This window comes from Conger conger, chromosome 19, assembly GCF_963514075.1.
Source record: "Conger conger chromosome 19, fConCon1.1, whole genome shotgun sequence".
In the NCBI taxonomy this organism is placed as follows: domain Eukaryota; kingdom Metazoa; phylum Chordata; class Actinopteri; order Anguilliformes; family Congridae; genus Conger; species Conger conger.
Genome location: NC_083778.1, coordinates 13,199,948 through 13,214,607, shown reverse-complemented (window position 1 = coordinate 13,214,607; position 14,660 = coordinate 13,199,948). Strand labels below are relative to the sequence as shown.

The 14,660-nt window shown below is 47.4% G+C and overlaps 1 protein-coding gene across 3 annotated transcripts in view; it reads right to left on the bottom strand.

Moving 5' to 3' along the window:
• The window catches only part of LOC133119084 (myotubularin-related protein 5-like), a 67,614-nt gene extending 55,896 nt beyond the window's left edge, over window positions 1–11,718 (bottom strand). For all 3 annotated transcript variants that reach the window (XM_061229488.1, XM_061229489.1, XM_061229490.1), the window contains exon 1: window positions 11,515–11,718. In XM_061229488.1, the coding sequence (XP_061085472.1) occupies window positions 11,515–11,569 (55 nt within the window). In that variant the 5' untranslated portion in view covers window positions 11,570–11,718. The remainder of the gene's footprint in view (window positions 1–11,514) is intronic.
• Window positions 11,719–14,660: the final 2,942 nt, after the last annotated feature.

Genomic DNA, 14,660 nt, shown 5'->3' with positions numbered 1-14,660 from the left:
TGCTTTTGTGGCCATTTTCTCATTCATATTTGAGTGGATTTCCAAAAAAGAAAACAAACAAAAAGAAATCTTGGCTCACGAAAGGGTGTTCTGCAGCCTCAGGCTTCTTGCGAGATTTTATCAGAAAATCTCAAATCCCAGTGACACAAAACAGAACTTCTCACAAAGCAGTACTCTCTGTGTGTGTGTGTGAGTGTGTGTGTGTGTCTGAGTCGAAGGGGGACCTTATTTCGGGTACCCGCTGATCACCATGACGACAGAGAAGGCCATAGCATGCTCTGTGCAAACGGGGGCTCGGGACACACAAAGGAAAACTGCGAGCGCTCCGACCGGACAACCAGGAACGCCGCTGAAAGGCCGGAGTTGGATTACGCTCCATTTGGAGTCTGAGATTGGGGGAAGGGGGGGGGGGGGGGGGGCGTAATTTCAGACCCAAAATCCCTGAGGAGAGAGAGAATTCATTATTGACTCTTCAGTAAAAATCGAACCGTTGAGTGACAAATAAATCAGTCTTACCCCCTCAGACTGCCACTTTCAAACCACAGTGAATATTTAATTTATTCACCGACTAATCAAAGACTTCAATGCTTATCGCAGAGGAATCCCAACTTTATCTTCAAAAAAAGGCCTTGAAAGTACATTTTATTTCATGCCTTACCTGAAGAAAGTAAACAATAAAATCATAAAATCAGGTAAAATGTTGCAGCCGAGTGCACGTCTCTCACGTTCTATTTCCACCGATTCTGTGGGTCTGTCGTCAGTGATGACACGGTCCTGCTTTGCACTGCGGACCGGTGACGGTTGTAAAGCAATGTTATGGCTGTATTCAGTCCTCCTACAACTGCAACTTCTGCTCTACTCCCGCCCCCGTATTCAAACCAAAAGCTGAACCACCCATATAACACAACAGACAACGCATTCAGTAGTTTATGTTTCGAGGAGGCTCTCCGACAGTAAAACAGAAAGAATGCTGAACTCTTCCAACGGGTCAAGGTTCGGATTGAACCCCAGAGATGTCGACAGAGATCCCTAATGTAGTCGCACAAGGAAACGGACCATCGTGCACTGCAAAATCCAAAAAATAACAATTTCATCATATTGAGACCTAAGACTCAATATTGAGACTTCAAATCTTCGCTACATAAACCAAAAATATTGCCAATGAGGTCAGATGGTTTCGACTCATTTTCGAGTTTGGCAAACGGAATAGGAAAACTTCACTTGTCAAGCAAACAGTAACTTAAAACAAGCTAATTCTGCTTGAGAGACAAAAAAAGATCTTAAGTCTTTATTACATGGCTAAAGCTCTTGTCATTCTGACAGTCATTTAATGTTACGCCCCTGTGACCACACACAAGGCGGGAAACAGACTCGAAGCAGGACGGGGGGGTCGGGCGGAGAGACGGAGAGGCAGTGCGGAAATTTCACAACCCTGGCGGGGTTCCCAAAAGCAGAACTCCCATCACATCCGGCTCCTACACTCTCCCTCGACAGGAGAGCACCTGAGACAGGTGAGGATCACAAGCATTACTCCCACGGTCACACCTTTGGGCCAGGTAACAGCTACCTGCTGGGCTGAAGGAGTTACTTCACAGCTTTCATTCCCTTCCAACAGGCATCCGTCCCTTGGGGAGAAACGTTATACGTGATACGTGATTGATTTCTGTAGAAAAGAGTACCTTGTTTTGAGTTACCGTTTACTGATTTGAGTTATTGTTCTTACCCCATTGGTAATTCTTGAGATAAGTAAAAAGTCACACCTTATTGTTATTCTGTCTTTCAGCAGAAAAGGAACAGAAATAGACAGTTAAGTTCTGTGGTTTTTGCAGTGACAGTAGTTGCTTGTTAAGACTGGCAAGGTGTTGGTCTTCCACTGACACTGCAGAGAAAGAAGTGTTTGGCAATGATCTGGCAGTTTCTGTGGCAGGGGAGTGGGGGGAGGGGGCCCCTGCCTGTCTCAAAGCCAATTTTGAGTCTTACAGGCAGCTGGCCCTGGACATTATGAAGTTCCTGTTTCCTGTCCAGGACTCCCTGAGAAACTGAGAAACTGGGAAAACGATCGGAGCTGGATGTGGAATGTGCTTTTCCCTCACAACATGGAATCCCGCTCCACTCACGGACCCCCCCCCCCCCCCCCCCGCCAAAGTAACAGGTCAGCTGAAAAGAAAAACGATAAGCCCTGGACCTGAATAACTCACCAAATCGATCAACCGGATGAATAGGAAATGGGCCAAACACGATGAAGCCAATAAAATATAAGCAAGAAAATGTACTAATATTTGGAAAAATGTCTCATCGCATTTCTACCTCCAAAGAAGCCCCACTTGGATGAGGTCATCAGGCAGAATGAACCACTTAATTTAAAATCTGTTTAACTTGTCCAGCACTCTGCTGGAAATCGGGCAGACTCATCCCTCCAGGGAATGGTTAAATGGTAAATGGACTGAGATTAAGAGCCGGGAAACTTGAGCAACACTGTAAGTGTGAACGCGTGATTCACACACGCTGCTTTTTCCTGTAGCGAAGCATCACTCCGTAGAACTTCTGACAGATCATGCCCGTGCTATTCGACAAAGAAGCTCGTAGCTCGTATTCAAGGCATTTCTTAGCGGGTCGACCGCAATAGGGAGGAGTCGACAGCATCTCCACATCGGTGTGCGACAGAAACGCCCGTGCGTCAAAAGGGTAGGAGAGATGCATTGTGGGACGCAGGCATGATGGCAGTAGACTGAGTCTGGCGGGAGCCACGTGGGTCCGGAGACGGAAGTGTCTGACGGTCTGATAGACAGCGAGAGGCTGTGGCGGGTTCTGGGTTCCGCAAATATTTCCTGTGGTAAGGGCACTTCCTGTCAGCAGTCAGTCCTTCCTGGATATCAAATATGTCAATGAAATACAGATACCAATAGCTGTCAAAATTGCGTTTTCTGGAAGGTTTGGCTAATCGCTGGAGAGATACACTGCAAAGAAAGGCTTAAGTGTTTTATTCTTGTCATGAAACTTGAAATCTTCCTTTTTTCCCTCTGAAGTATAAAATGGTAGCTTGTTTTAAATGGTAGCTTGTTTGAAATTATCTTTACCCTATTGGCTAATCTTCAGTAAAACTCATTGGCAGAAAGGTAACAGAAATAAGATTTGAAAAATAAGACTAAAATGCTTGTCAAGACTGAGTCATTTTTCCGTCGCCTGCACTGCAATCTCAGGCAGTGCCTGTCCGGACCGAGGGGAATGGGGGGGGGGGGGCGACCTCCCTTATCTGACAGAACACTGCTTACAGGGGGCATGCATGTCAGCAAATGCGCTCATAAAAACTCCCGCCCGGCTGGTGTGAACCGCAAACGTCCTGTGATGGAGGTCGCCATTCTTTGCACCCACGACAACCGCGTCGACATGACAACCGCATCGACACGACACCCGCGTCGACATGACAACCGCCTTCCACGGCGAAGACGCAAGACTGAAATAAAAAAAGTCAGTGTTCTAAAACTCTTTGCTTATTCGTTTAAATGACATCAGCATTCGAATGTTCAGTTAAGGACCCACTCATCACATATTTCTGACCTCACACCTTAAAGGATCAGCCAAACAGTCTGCCTGTCAGCACTGGGACTTTGTGAACTGCGGTTCATCCTGGCGCAGAAGTCACCGGATGTCAGCGTTTCAAACGTCCCCGTGCAGGAAACAAGACCGAAAGAAGCCGATTGGTTAAGGCTCCACACTCAAGCGCTCATAAATCAAAACGAGCGGATTCCCGTACCGTTTCAATCCTGTCTGTCTACAAGCTAACCGCACAACCGACTGCGCCAAGCTCAGATCAGCCAATGCCCTGCACTCAGACGGCAGTGAAGTCCTGACCGATCAGCAGTGAACTACAGCCACGGTACTTAAGGCTGCTAAGGAATCAATTACCGCTGGCTAGGGTTCCATTTTAGATTTAATCTCGCTGCAATTTGTGCACTCCTGAAGCACAGTAAAATGCAAGAATGTAGTCTGTAGTCTGTAGTCCGTACGCTGGGCTTGGGGAGATGTGCTGTGCTCCGCTTGCTTCTTTCTCACCAGTACTGCGGCGTTAGTTATGTCAGGGAACTAGCCATTTCATGACAAAATTGAAGCATTTCATGCATTATACCATTTGTATTGCATTTAATGGAGTTGCATTTAAGAAGAAACTATTCGGCCAAAATTTGACTGCAGTTAGAAAGAAGAGGAGGACATACTAAACCACCACCCCCCCCCCCCCCCCCGAGGCTGTGTTTATGCATCCAGTAGAGGTGTCTGAGGGAGGGAGAGAGAGAGAGAGAGAGAGCGAGAGAGAGACAAGGCACAAGACAAGGTGTGCATGTGTGCATCTGCAAACCTGCAAGTGTGTGCCTTTATTGGTTTTTGCATGCGTTTGCATGTGAATGAGTATGTGTGTATGCGTGTGTGTGTGTGTATGTGTGTGTGTGTGTCTGTGTGTGTGTGTCTGTGTCTGTATGCGTGTGTGTGTGTGTGTGTGTGTGTGTGTGTGTGTGTATATGTGTGTATGCGTGTGTGTATGCGTGTGTGTGTGTATGTGTGTGTATGTGTGTGTGTGTGTGTGTGTGTGTATGTGTGACAGACAGTGTAATCCTGCTTACCACACCCACTCCAAACCCACTCGTCAAAGCTTCCCCCTCTTAGTCCTGCTTAGCAAATCTGCAGCAGTTCACACTTTGAGGCAGAAGTGGGTCAGCTAACACAAGCAGACCTCTGCTCTGGGGCCCCACACACAGGCCAGGCCCAGGAGGATACCCCCCCAAGGGCAAGGACCAGGTTGCACCAGGTTCCAGCGCTTAACCATGCAAAAGGGGCTTCAGCCTTTCAGGTATAAGATCGCACACATGTGATGAGAACGTTCTAAACTAAACATTCTATTGGTGATGTAACAATCACTGCTGATAGGTGAAAAGCAATGGGGTTCTAGAACACCACTAACCCTAACATTCCAACCAAAGAACCTACTCTTCAAAGGGTTTAAGAATGCCTGCCCTGAGAGCACAAAAGTCTTAAGTGCAAAGACTACATTAAATCACTCTCCTGAAGTTCTCTGTATACACCTGCCGTCCCTGTGTGTCTATTAATTCTGCTTGCTTAACCCGTTCACAGACTGGGTTAGGACGGTTTGGAACAATATCTCGGTATGCAGGAGATCACAGGTACTCGATGAACCTCTGACCCCTAGTTATCGAGTCACACAAAAGCATCCGTCAATCACACTCAAACAGGCAGGGGCCAAGCCTCTAAAAACGTCAATCACATTCTACTGCATTGGAACAGCTCACGCGTGGTGCCGTTCCGCGAACAAAACAGCTAACCTGCGAGGACGCAAACTATTTCAACTGCTTTTCCACTGGCCTTGAAAAAACAACACCGCTTGTTGCAGATGGTTTGTATATACGAAGTGGAACACAGAGCACGCCGAACAGGCCACAGTAACCACAGCAGTTGTTTCAAAATACACAGGCCAACGCTGTCACCACGTCAGGCCTCCGATTTAGCATTCACCACCGCGCTCGTTTTTGATTCTCTCCCTTTTTTTTAAATTTAGGCTGTACTTTTATAGAGGAGAGCGCGTTCATATCTCCGGCGCGCGGAGACAGTTTGAGCCGGGCCCGAGTCTATAAAAGGGAAACCGGAGGTACGAAGCGGCCTCTCCTCTGACGTCAGCTTCCTGTGAGCCTCTTCCTCCCCCGTACGCCCCGCCCCAGAGAGCACAGGTACGGCCTTCCTGCCCGCAGGGGAGACGCGGGGCCCCTGGCGCCCGCAGGTGAAGAGACCAGGGGCGGCGAGAAACGGAAAGATGGGCAGAGCACTTCAGCGCTGTGAGACTGAGACGAATGTCCCGTTGTGCGGGAGAGGGAATAGTGGAGCCCCCCGAGACACCCGCGTGAGGGTGGAATCGGATCATTTTCAGGGCTGGAGCCTTCTGCAGTGACTCCAGGTAGTCCAGTGTCCCCACCGGCAACGCCCATCATAAACCTAAAGTCATCATGAAGTGTGAAATTAACGGGACGATGGACCAGGGCATTGGAGCCCGCTCAGCGTAAAAACTGTCCCTGCTCATGGGTGCATCGTGGGAACGACAGACACCTGGGTATTTGACGTAGACCAGGCCTATTGAAAGGTACAATAGGTAATTTTGGACTTCTAACAGTTAAGAGAGGAGGTGCAGCGACAAACCCCTTCAAACCACAACACTGTTTATCCCTCCCCCTTCTCTGCAAATGTGCTGATGTTGAAACGCCATTGGCTGTGGCAATTAGAACCAATTTCAACCAATGAGTTTGAATTATTGTACAGCTATACAACGTTTTGGTACAGAGTGCCGGCCCGTCAACTGTATATTTTGAAACCTGAATTTAAGGACTATGAACACAGGCAGAGGATGAGTCTACATGTCAGTGAGCCTTTTTCAATTATAGGATGGGATTTACAATGGTCTTGTAACAATGTTTTAACACAAAAATCTTACCTATTGTACCTTTAACTGTGTAACATTCAGAGCACATGGGAATTGATGTAAGCTCAAATGGAAAGAGCTTTCAGAGTTAACGTGACCAAGAATCGCAAACATCTGTCGGTACTTCTTTGAACATCAGACTACTTCCTTCCTGGGTCTTGTGGGATGGGGGGTGGGGGGGGGTGGGAGGCATTGAACATTTTCTCTTTTGGTTTCCTCAAACACATGTGACATGTCTCACACTGTATACCGCGCATGGCGTGTGTGTGTGTGTGTGTGTGTGTGTGTGTGTGTGTGTGTGTGTGTGTGTGTGTGGGGGGCGTGTCATGTAAAAGTGTCAGTGGCTTGGCCTTGGCTTTCCACAGTGTGAAGTTAGAGAGAGAAAATAGAGAGAAAACCACGAGCACGCATGAAACACGGACAGAAGGTAAAAATAAATATCTAAGGTAATAACACAATTGAGATACCGTTGTAAGACAGAAAACTTCTTTCAGAGGCAACATTGTTCACCGATGAGTCCTGTGATTGGTCTGAGTAAACATAACAGTGCTGCAGATTTAGGTGTGATTGGTCCCACTCGACCAATTAGCAGTGCACTATACCCATGCAATTCCATCTGAGATTAGAGTGCACAGAGCAGGCCACAAGATTACAATTCAAGTCTCCAGGCACTCCAGGGATTGAGAAGTGACAGTTATCCGACAGGAATCTGATCTTTGACTGACACCCAAATGTCAAATCTGGAGTTGAGTTTGAATATTCCATTCTACATAACATTGTCAATAATCAGCCCCGGTTTTATAGAAACTTGTATCTAGTGCCGGCCACGCATTACAGACATGAGAATTTGCACTTGCAACTGGAACTTTGCAGGACACACACTGTCCCAGAGTGAACCCCTTTCTTTAGTAACCCAGAGTAACCCAGCTGAAAGGCGAAGGGAACCCGGGTCACCCAAAGAAGCCCCCAAGCACGAGTGTAACGGCTAGACAGAGGGGGGGGGGGCATTCCCAGAATTCCAGGGAAGACCATGGATGCCTGGGGGCTGGAACGGGCAACAGAAGCTCCCTGTGCTCCTGCAAGCAAGATGAATGCACACACACACACACACACACACACACACACACCTCTTCCTGGCAACCCATATGACATCACAGCGGTCAGGGCAGATATATGCACCCAGATACCAGGGTCCATTTATCATTAGAGACACAATGCATTCTCCACTGCCTTTAGATAATGTGCTGTGAGCTAGTGCAGTCACTGTGCTGGGCAGAATTAAGGACCTGTCTCCTGTTGCCCCTACAGGCTGAACCCACGTCACGAATATCGCTCGCTAGCAACAGGCTGAGCTCCAACACATCGCAGCAGTGAGGCCATGGAGTGAGGAACATCTCCTTTGACATGATAAGGGATCTTATCGGGAGGGTTTCTAGAAGCTTCCCCTGAGCCAGATCAGAAAGGCTCTTCCTGGGGACAGAGGCGAGACGCAGACCTCCTCCTAAATGCGGAAGGAAGCAGTGGGGCGTCACTGGTGTTAGTTTTGGTGGTGGTGGTACCTGAAGCACACACCTGCTGTGTGACATTCCTCAGCACCTAACAGCATGTGGTCCTTCTCTCCCCGCTCCTTCCCCTGGTTCAGCACGCTCAATTTCAGGACTCTACACACAACAGCTGTGCCACATTACCCAGCAGTATACCGGCAAGAGGCCATCATTAACAGCAAAGACCTGTCATTATCTGCTGGGACGGAAGAAAACCCAGAGATGCCACCGCAATCGCAAGCCGGGGTTCCCAGATCCTGGGACTGGGAGGAGGCCGGGGCGCGGGTTTAATACAGAGGCATTAAAAACATATCAGAGAGCACCGTCCACAAACTCATCGCAGGCTGGTTCAAATCCAGCCACATATCCTTTGTCGCATGTCTTTCCCCCTCTCTCTTGCTGCCCATTCTTCCTGGCTCTCTACTCTGACAATATTGGGAAAAACATATTGTAACGTAATCTACCCTCCCTGGAAATTTGACTACCAGCAACAATGGCTGTCCCCCAGAACCAGAGGCAGGGCTGCAGTCCTGCAGGGTATCTGTGACCGAGGAAGACGCCATTTAACCGCTCTTCATCCAACCCGACAGAGCCTTCATGAGAACTGCCTGTCCGTCATGAATAATGAAGAGCTGACAATCTCTCTCTCCCTCTCTCTCCCTCTCTCCCTCTCTTCCTCTCCCTTCCTCTCTCTCCCTCTCTCCCTCTCTCACCCTCTGTCTCCCTCTGTCTCCCTCTCTCACCCCTCCACTTCCAGCCAAAATCCAGAGCAGGGGGACTCCTTGGCCAAGGGGGAAGACGATCCCCGCCCCCCACCCTGGACGTAAAAAAGGAACTGAAAATGGACCAAAAGGGTCGAATCAAACATTCACTTCTGGTGGACAATACGAAGTTGCAATGGCTGCCGTGATGCATATGAAAACAGAGATTTTCATACGCATTCGCACTGTCAGCAGTCTCCCCCGTGGGTTGGTCTGCTTTCTATTTCCTGTTTGAGTGGAGCCCCTTGGACAAAGGGGGTTCCCAACACTCGTTGAATGACTTCAGCCCAGAGCACTGTGGTTCCACCCAGAGTGCCATTCCAGCCCGTCCCACCCAAACATTTGGGGATTCGCTGCTGAAGCGAGCAGTGAAATTAGCACAGGCAGCAGCCGAACCTAAAGAGGACCGGTAGGTCTGTCAAAGTTATACTCAAACAATGTAGTAGTAGAGTAAGTGTGGTGACAAGAGGAAGCCATTTGCCGATCAACTTTGCCAGGCTATCGGTACTTAATGCCAAGCCTGGTCTTCAGCACTCCAATAGTCAGTGACCTGGCGAGTTTGTGAAGGTGAACCGTTCAAAACCATCCATCCATCCATCCATCATCTTAACCCGCTTATCCTGAACAGGGTCGCAGTGGGGCTGGAGCCTATCCCAGCATACATTGAGCGAAAGGCAGGAATACACCCTGGACAGGTCGCTAGTCCATCGCAGGGCACACACACCATTCGCTCACACACTCATACCCACGGGCAATTTAGACTCGCCAATCAGCCTAACCTGCATGTCTTTGGACTGTGGAGGAAACCCACGCAAACACGGGGATAACATGCAAGCTCCACACAGAGAGGCCCCCGGCCGACCGGGATTCGAACCCAGGACCTCCTTGCTGTGAGGTGGCAGTGCGACCCACTGCACCATCCATGCCGCCCCCGTTCAAAACCCCTGGTTAAATAAATAACTTATACCCCTAACAAGCAATATATAATTCATTTGTACATTCTTGGCTTGGAAAATGTACTCAGAGAACATTACTGAACATTTGGGAAATTCAATCCTTGAAGAACAAAACTGGACTGCACTGTCTCTTTATATCTGAGAGTCATTGCTCAACAAGCCTACGATGATGATTCTGAGAGATATGAGAAACACACACACACTTCCTACACACTGCTTCCCGGTAACCCAAATGACATCACAGCTGTAAGGTCAGATAGATGCACCCAGATAGCGGAGTCCATTTATCATTAGAGACACGATGCATTCTCCACTGTCAAGAGATAATGAGCTCCTCTCACTGCTGAAGCTGAAGCACTGAAGGGGAACAGTGATGGAATTCACCATCCAAGTTTTGGCCAGTCAAGTTTGCAACAGTAATGTCCAGAGGAGCCCAATACCAGGCTACTAATATTGACAAACAAATATTTCCAGTTCCAACACCCGCAAAGATAAAAAGTCAGAGGGCAAGGCAGGGCCAACATTTAGCCTACACGACTGCCACCGACCACACACAACCTTTGCTGTGTTTGCAGAGGCAAGAATGAGTTTGGACAGTTAATGCAGTTAATTCAGTTTGAACAGTTAATTCAGTTGATTCAAACCTGACCTTCTCCTGAGAGGAAGCACACCAACTCAGTTTCAGCTTTCTACTCAGGACCACATACCAGCGACACAAAACTTCAATTGCACTCCATATTTGGGTTATAGCAGTAAATATGAAAAGTAGAAATTAAAATAAATGTTGAATGCGTGTACAAGCAGAGGATTCAAGAATGGAACCTTATGCATTGTGTATGAGATGAGCCAGTTCACATTCGATCATTTTAACCATGTCTTCAACATGTATATACTGTACAGTTACGACTCTCCAAAATGGCATGACAAATGATCAACAAGCACTATAACAGGACTCAATTTCCCCCGTTGAGAATTGAATTTGCAGACTGAATACTTGTCATGTTCAGAGTTCTTCACAATTTATAAATTAGTCATAACCAGAATACTTTGTACTTCGCCGTTAGTTTTCCGAGTGCCTTCTCCCGATAGTGCAGCTTTTGAAGGCTGCATGAATTTTTCATGACAGAAGCTGGGTACGCTACGATGAATCGAGGGCAGGACGCAAGGCATCTTCATAAACAACTATATTGTTGCTCCAAGACTTCGGTCACTTGCAGGACGCAAGTGTCATGCTTCTGTTGGAATTTCGTAAGTTTACAAAAGGTAGCATTTCACGTTGTATACATTATCTTTATTGATACGTTTCATTGACAAGACAGCTTGGTAGCAAGCCCGCGAGCTCAGGGAAATCCCCCTTGACAACGTTGTCAAGCTGCAGAGTCATACTGGTCAAACTTTTAATTAGCTCGTGAGCTAAACCGTCAGCTTAACATAACGCTATATCACAGCTCTATATCACATTTGTGTCTATCCAGTGCATGGCAGTATAAGTCCTAAACCGCTTTCAATCCACCCTGTTGCGTTATGCTCTTTAATTACGTATTTTTGTTTCTTGAGTAAACTTTTTTTTAAATACTGACAATATTTCCCTCATTGTCCGGGCCCTGGACATCCACGGGAGCTAGTGAGAGCGCCAGACCGAGCTGCAATCTCGGAACAGGGCACGCTGTTTTGTCCCGTCGCGTCCCGGCCGGTCCCCGCCTCCCCTACCCCCGCCTCCTGTTTACTATAGGCAGTGGCTAGTCCACTTAGAAAAACAGCCTTCAACAACTCACCCCGCTTATCGAGGTCGTAACCGACCACCACGAAGTAGTCGACTAGCCTGGCCATGTCGATGCTTTAGGAGACCTCGGCGTCAGGCCCTTCTTTGCTTCCTTTTCCTTTTGCCGTTGATATCCAATTCACATTCTGATGGGCGGTCAGACATCATCAGCAACAACAGCATCCTCCCAGCAGCACCCCGCCGCCATTCTGTCAGCGTTCTCACTCTGACAGGAGAGCGCAGTGAGTCTGCGCAGCGAGGCTCAGACAGGGAGGGGCGCGCGACCGGAATGACACAAACTAATTTAATGTAGCGAGAGCGCGATGGCAATCGTTGAAATGATGCCGCTTATTTAGAGAAAAAAAACACGACACGAGTCGATATCATGTATATCCTGCAAAGTTTCCTTATTCGTGGTCATAGAAAACAAAAATAAATACATTTTCAAAATGAGTAGGATGACTTCGGCTGATTGGGCTGAGCTGAAGAATTTAAATGAGTTTGCGTCGATTTGAACAACGTTTTTTTTATTTTTCAACTTCAATAATAGCTCATCAGTTGTAGAAGCCAGCAACTGTGTGCCATCCGACCAGGACATTGTCATAGTCTGTTTATTGTTTCTGTTGATGTGCTCTTTAATCCTGAATCAACACCAAAAAGTTACATCAGGCAAATAGTTACAGCAAAAGGTGACAAAAGAGACAGCTGAGATTTCAAACTAAACGGAATGAGAAACCGTTACGATACAAATAAACCATGCTCCGCAATAGAAAAAGCAGATCTCTCCGAAGTAACGACTGACTCCGAAGTGCAAAACACTGTATAATAAACAATCCTCAGCAACACGTCAACTCATTTCACCTTTCAAACTAGTAGTTCCACTCAGCTGTGAAAAAAATTAAATAAACAAATAAACAAAACCACGTGCAGGGGGCAGTGCAGTGCCCAAAGAGGTACAATTACTGATCCCTAAATACCGTTAAATTGGTTCCGCTGCGTAGAAAGATAAATCCCGGTTCCCCACATTTGGAGGATGCTGCAGAGATGGGTCAGGTTTACAATTTCCACTGCTGAAAATACATGAGATACTAAAAGTTGTGCAAAAGAAACCCTGATTTTTTTCTTCCATTTACAACAAGAGAAAGTACAGAAAGTACAACAATAGTAAACAAATGAAACATAACACAAGCTTTATGTGTTCTTTCATAGCACGATTACTCTCTGATACTATGGTTCCCATGAAGCCATGAGAGGAGATCTTAGCATAGCATCAGAGCCTGAGGTTCATGCTGTACACTCACTTACAACAAAAACTGTGGCTCTGAAGAGCAGACATCTTAATGCGCTTAATCCACTCATCATGTCTGAGAGATCAGACTTAACATGAGGATCTCACTTCACTGCATGATGCTAAATTGTAAAGCATATTTTATTCGCAGGGCGGCAGATCAACAGGGCTGGAGGGGCTCAGCCAGGCCTCCTCGCGATGTTCTCTGAGCGCTGGGCTCACAGTGTTTTGCCCCCAGTGCCATGATAACATCCACAGTGGGCACAGCCAGCCATGCAGTCTGCAGTCCTTAGCCACAAGCCTGTACCTTGGGAGAGTGATATAAGTTCATCTAAAACACTTCAGTGTAGGCTCATGTGTACATTCTCAGAAATAAAGTACAAATAGTGCTGAGCTACTTTGAATAAGGTACGAAAAGTGCCTAAAAAGTGTACAATGCTTGTCATCAGAACATCACTGTCCTTTCAGGGTACAGTTGGGAAATTCGATCCTTGAAGAAGAAAAAATGGACCTCCACTTTATTTCTGATATTTCACGGTGTGGACTGGTGGCTGCAGACCACAGGATGCAGGGCTGGTTGTGCCCTTCCAGTGTAGTGATCTAGTGGCACGTGGTCCGGAATCCCTCTCTCAAAGGAAACCTTCTCACACTCACTGCTGACTTGTGTCCTTGGACAAGAAGAGAGCTGAAAGAATTCCAACACTTCCTGTGCAACGCCCTTTGACCCAAAGTCCTTATCACTTCGGGATGAGAAGATTCCCAGCCATTTTTTTTTGTTGCTATTCTTCTAGTATTCACCTCTTACTAAGCAATTTTTGTTCGTTTGTTGACTTTATCATTTAGTGCAGGTGGCCTGTAGTGTAGTGGTTAAGCTACATGACTGGGACCAGCAAGGTCGGTGGTTCGATCCCCGGTGTAGCCACAATAAGATCCGCACAGCCGTTGGGCCCTTGAGCAAGGGCCCTTAACCCTGCATTGCACCAGGGGAGGATTGTCTCCTGCTTAGTCTAAATCAATTGTAAGTGGCTTTGGTCAAAGGCGTCAGCCAAATGACATGTAATGTGCAAAATGTGTTTTCTTAAAACACTGGCAAAACATGAACACTCACTTTTTTCACACTCGTTGCCCACAAATCTTTTTTGGGGGAAACCGTGGTGATCCAGTGCAGAGGAAAGTAACTTGACACTGAAAAATCTTGAAAACTGCTGAAGCATTTTCCACGGGGATATCATGTGCAAATTAGATAAAAGTAGCCCCCAAGAGGAAAAATGTACTCAATGCAACGTCAAAAAATATGAATAAATTGTTTTTATGAAAAGCCAGTTGTGAAGATGAACGAGTCAAAGCAACAGTTTATGTCTTTAAGAAACAGGAGTACCTTCAGCACTATATTCACAAATATGCCAGGGGAAACTCATCCTATTCTGGCAGAGAATTGTAGCGTATCAGGTTTCCCATGGTGGAAAAACACAGATAGCGCTGGCCATGTCCTCTCTGCAGCTGCACTGGCTGGATATCCGATCCCTCCCCAAATTCAGATTCACCCTGTGGGACCTGGAGCGGACCTGGACACTGCAGCCTCCACGGGACAGGGAACCCCGGCACTGTGCCCCGCCCCGGCTCTCTCCACACACTGCCAGCTGGCGAGGAGGGTCCACAGCCTCCTTCCCCGAATCACCACCCTCCAGGGCTGAGAACCTCCCTTTGCCTGGGAGTCAGGTGTGAAGACAGTCTGACCAATCAGCGCCTCGAATCGATCAGTTCATTATCTGGGAGGAGAGATAAGCGGAGCCGGATTTTGGACTCGGGGGCCAGATTTGAGGATCCGTGGTCTGCGGGCAATGGAATCCCAAATGCTGGGCACAGGTGCA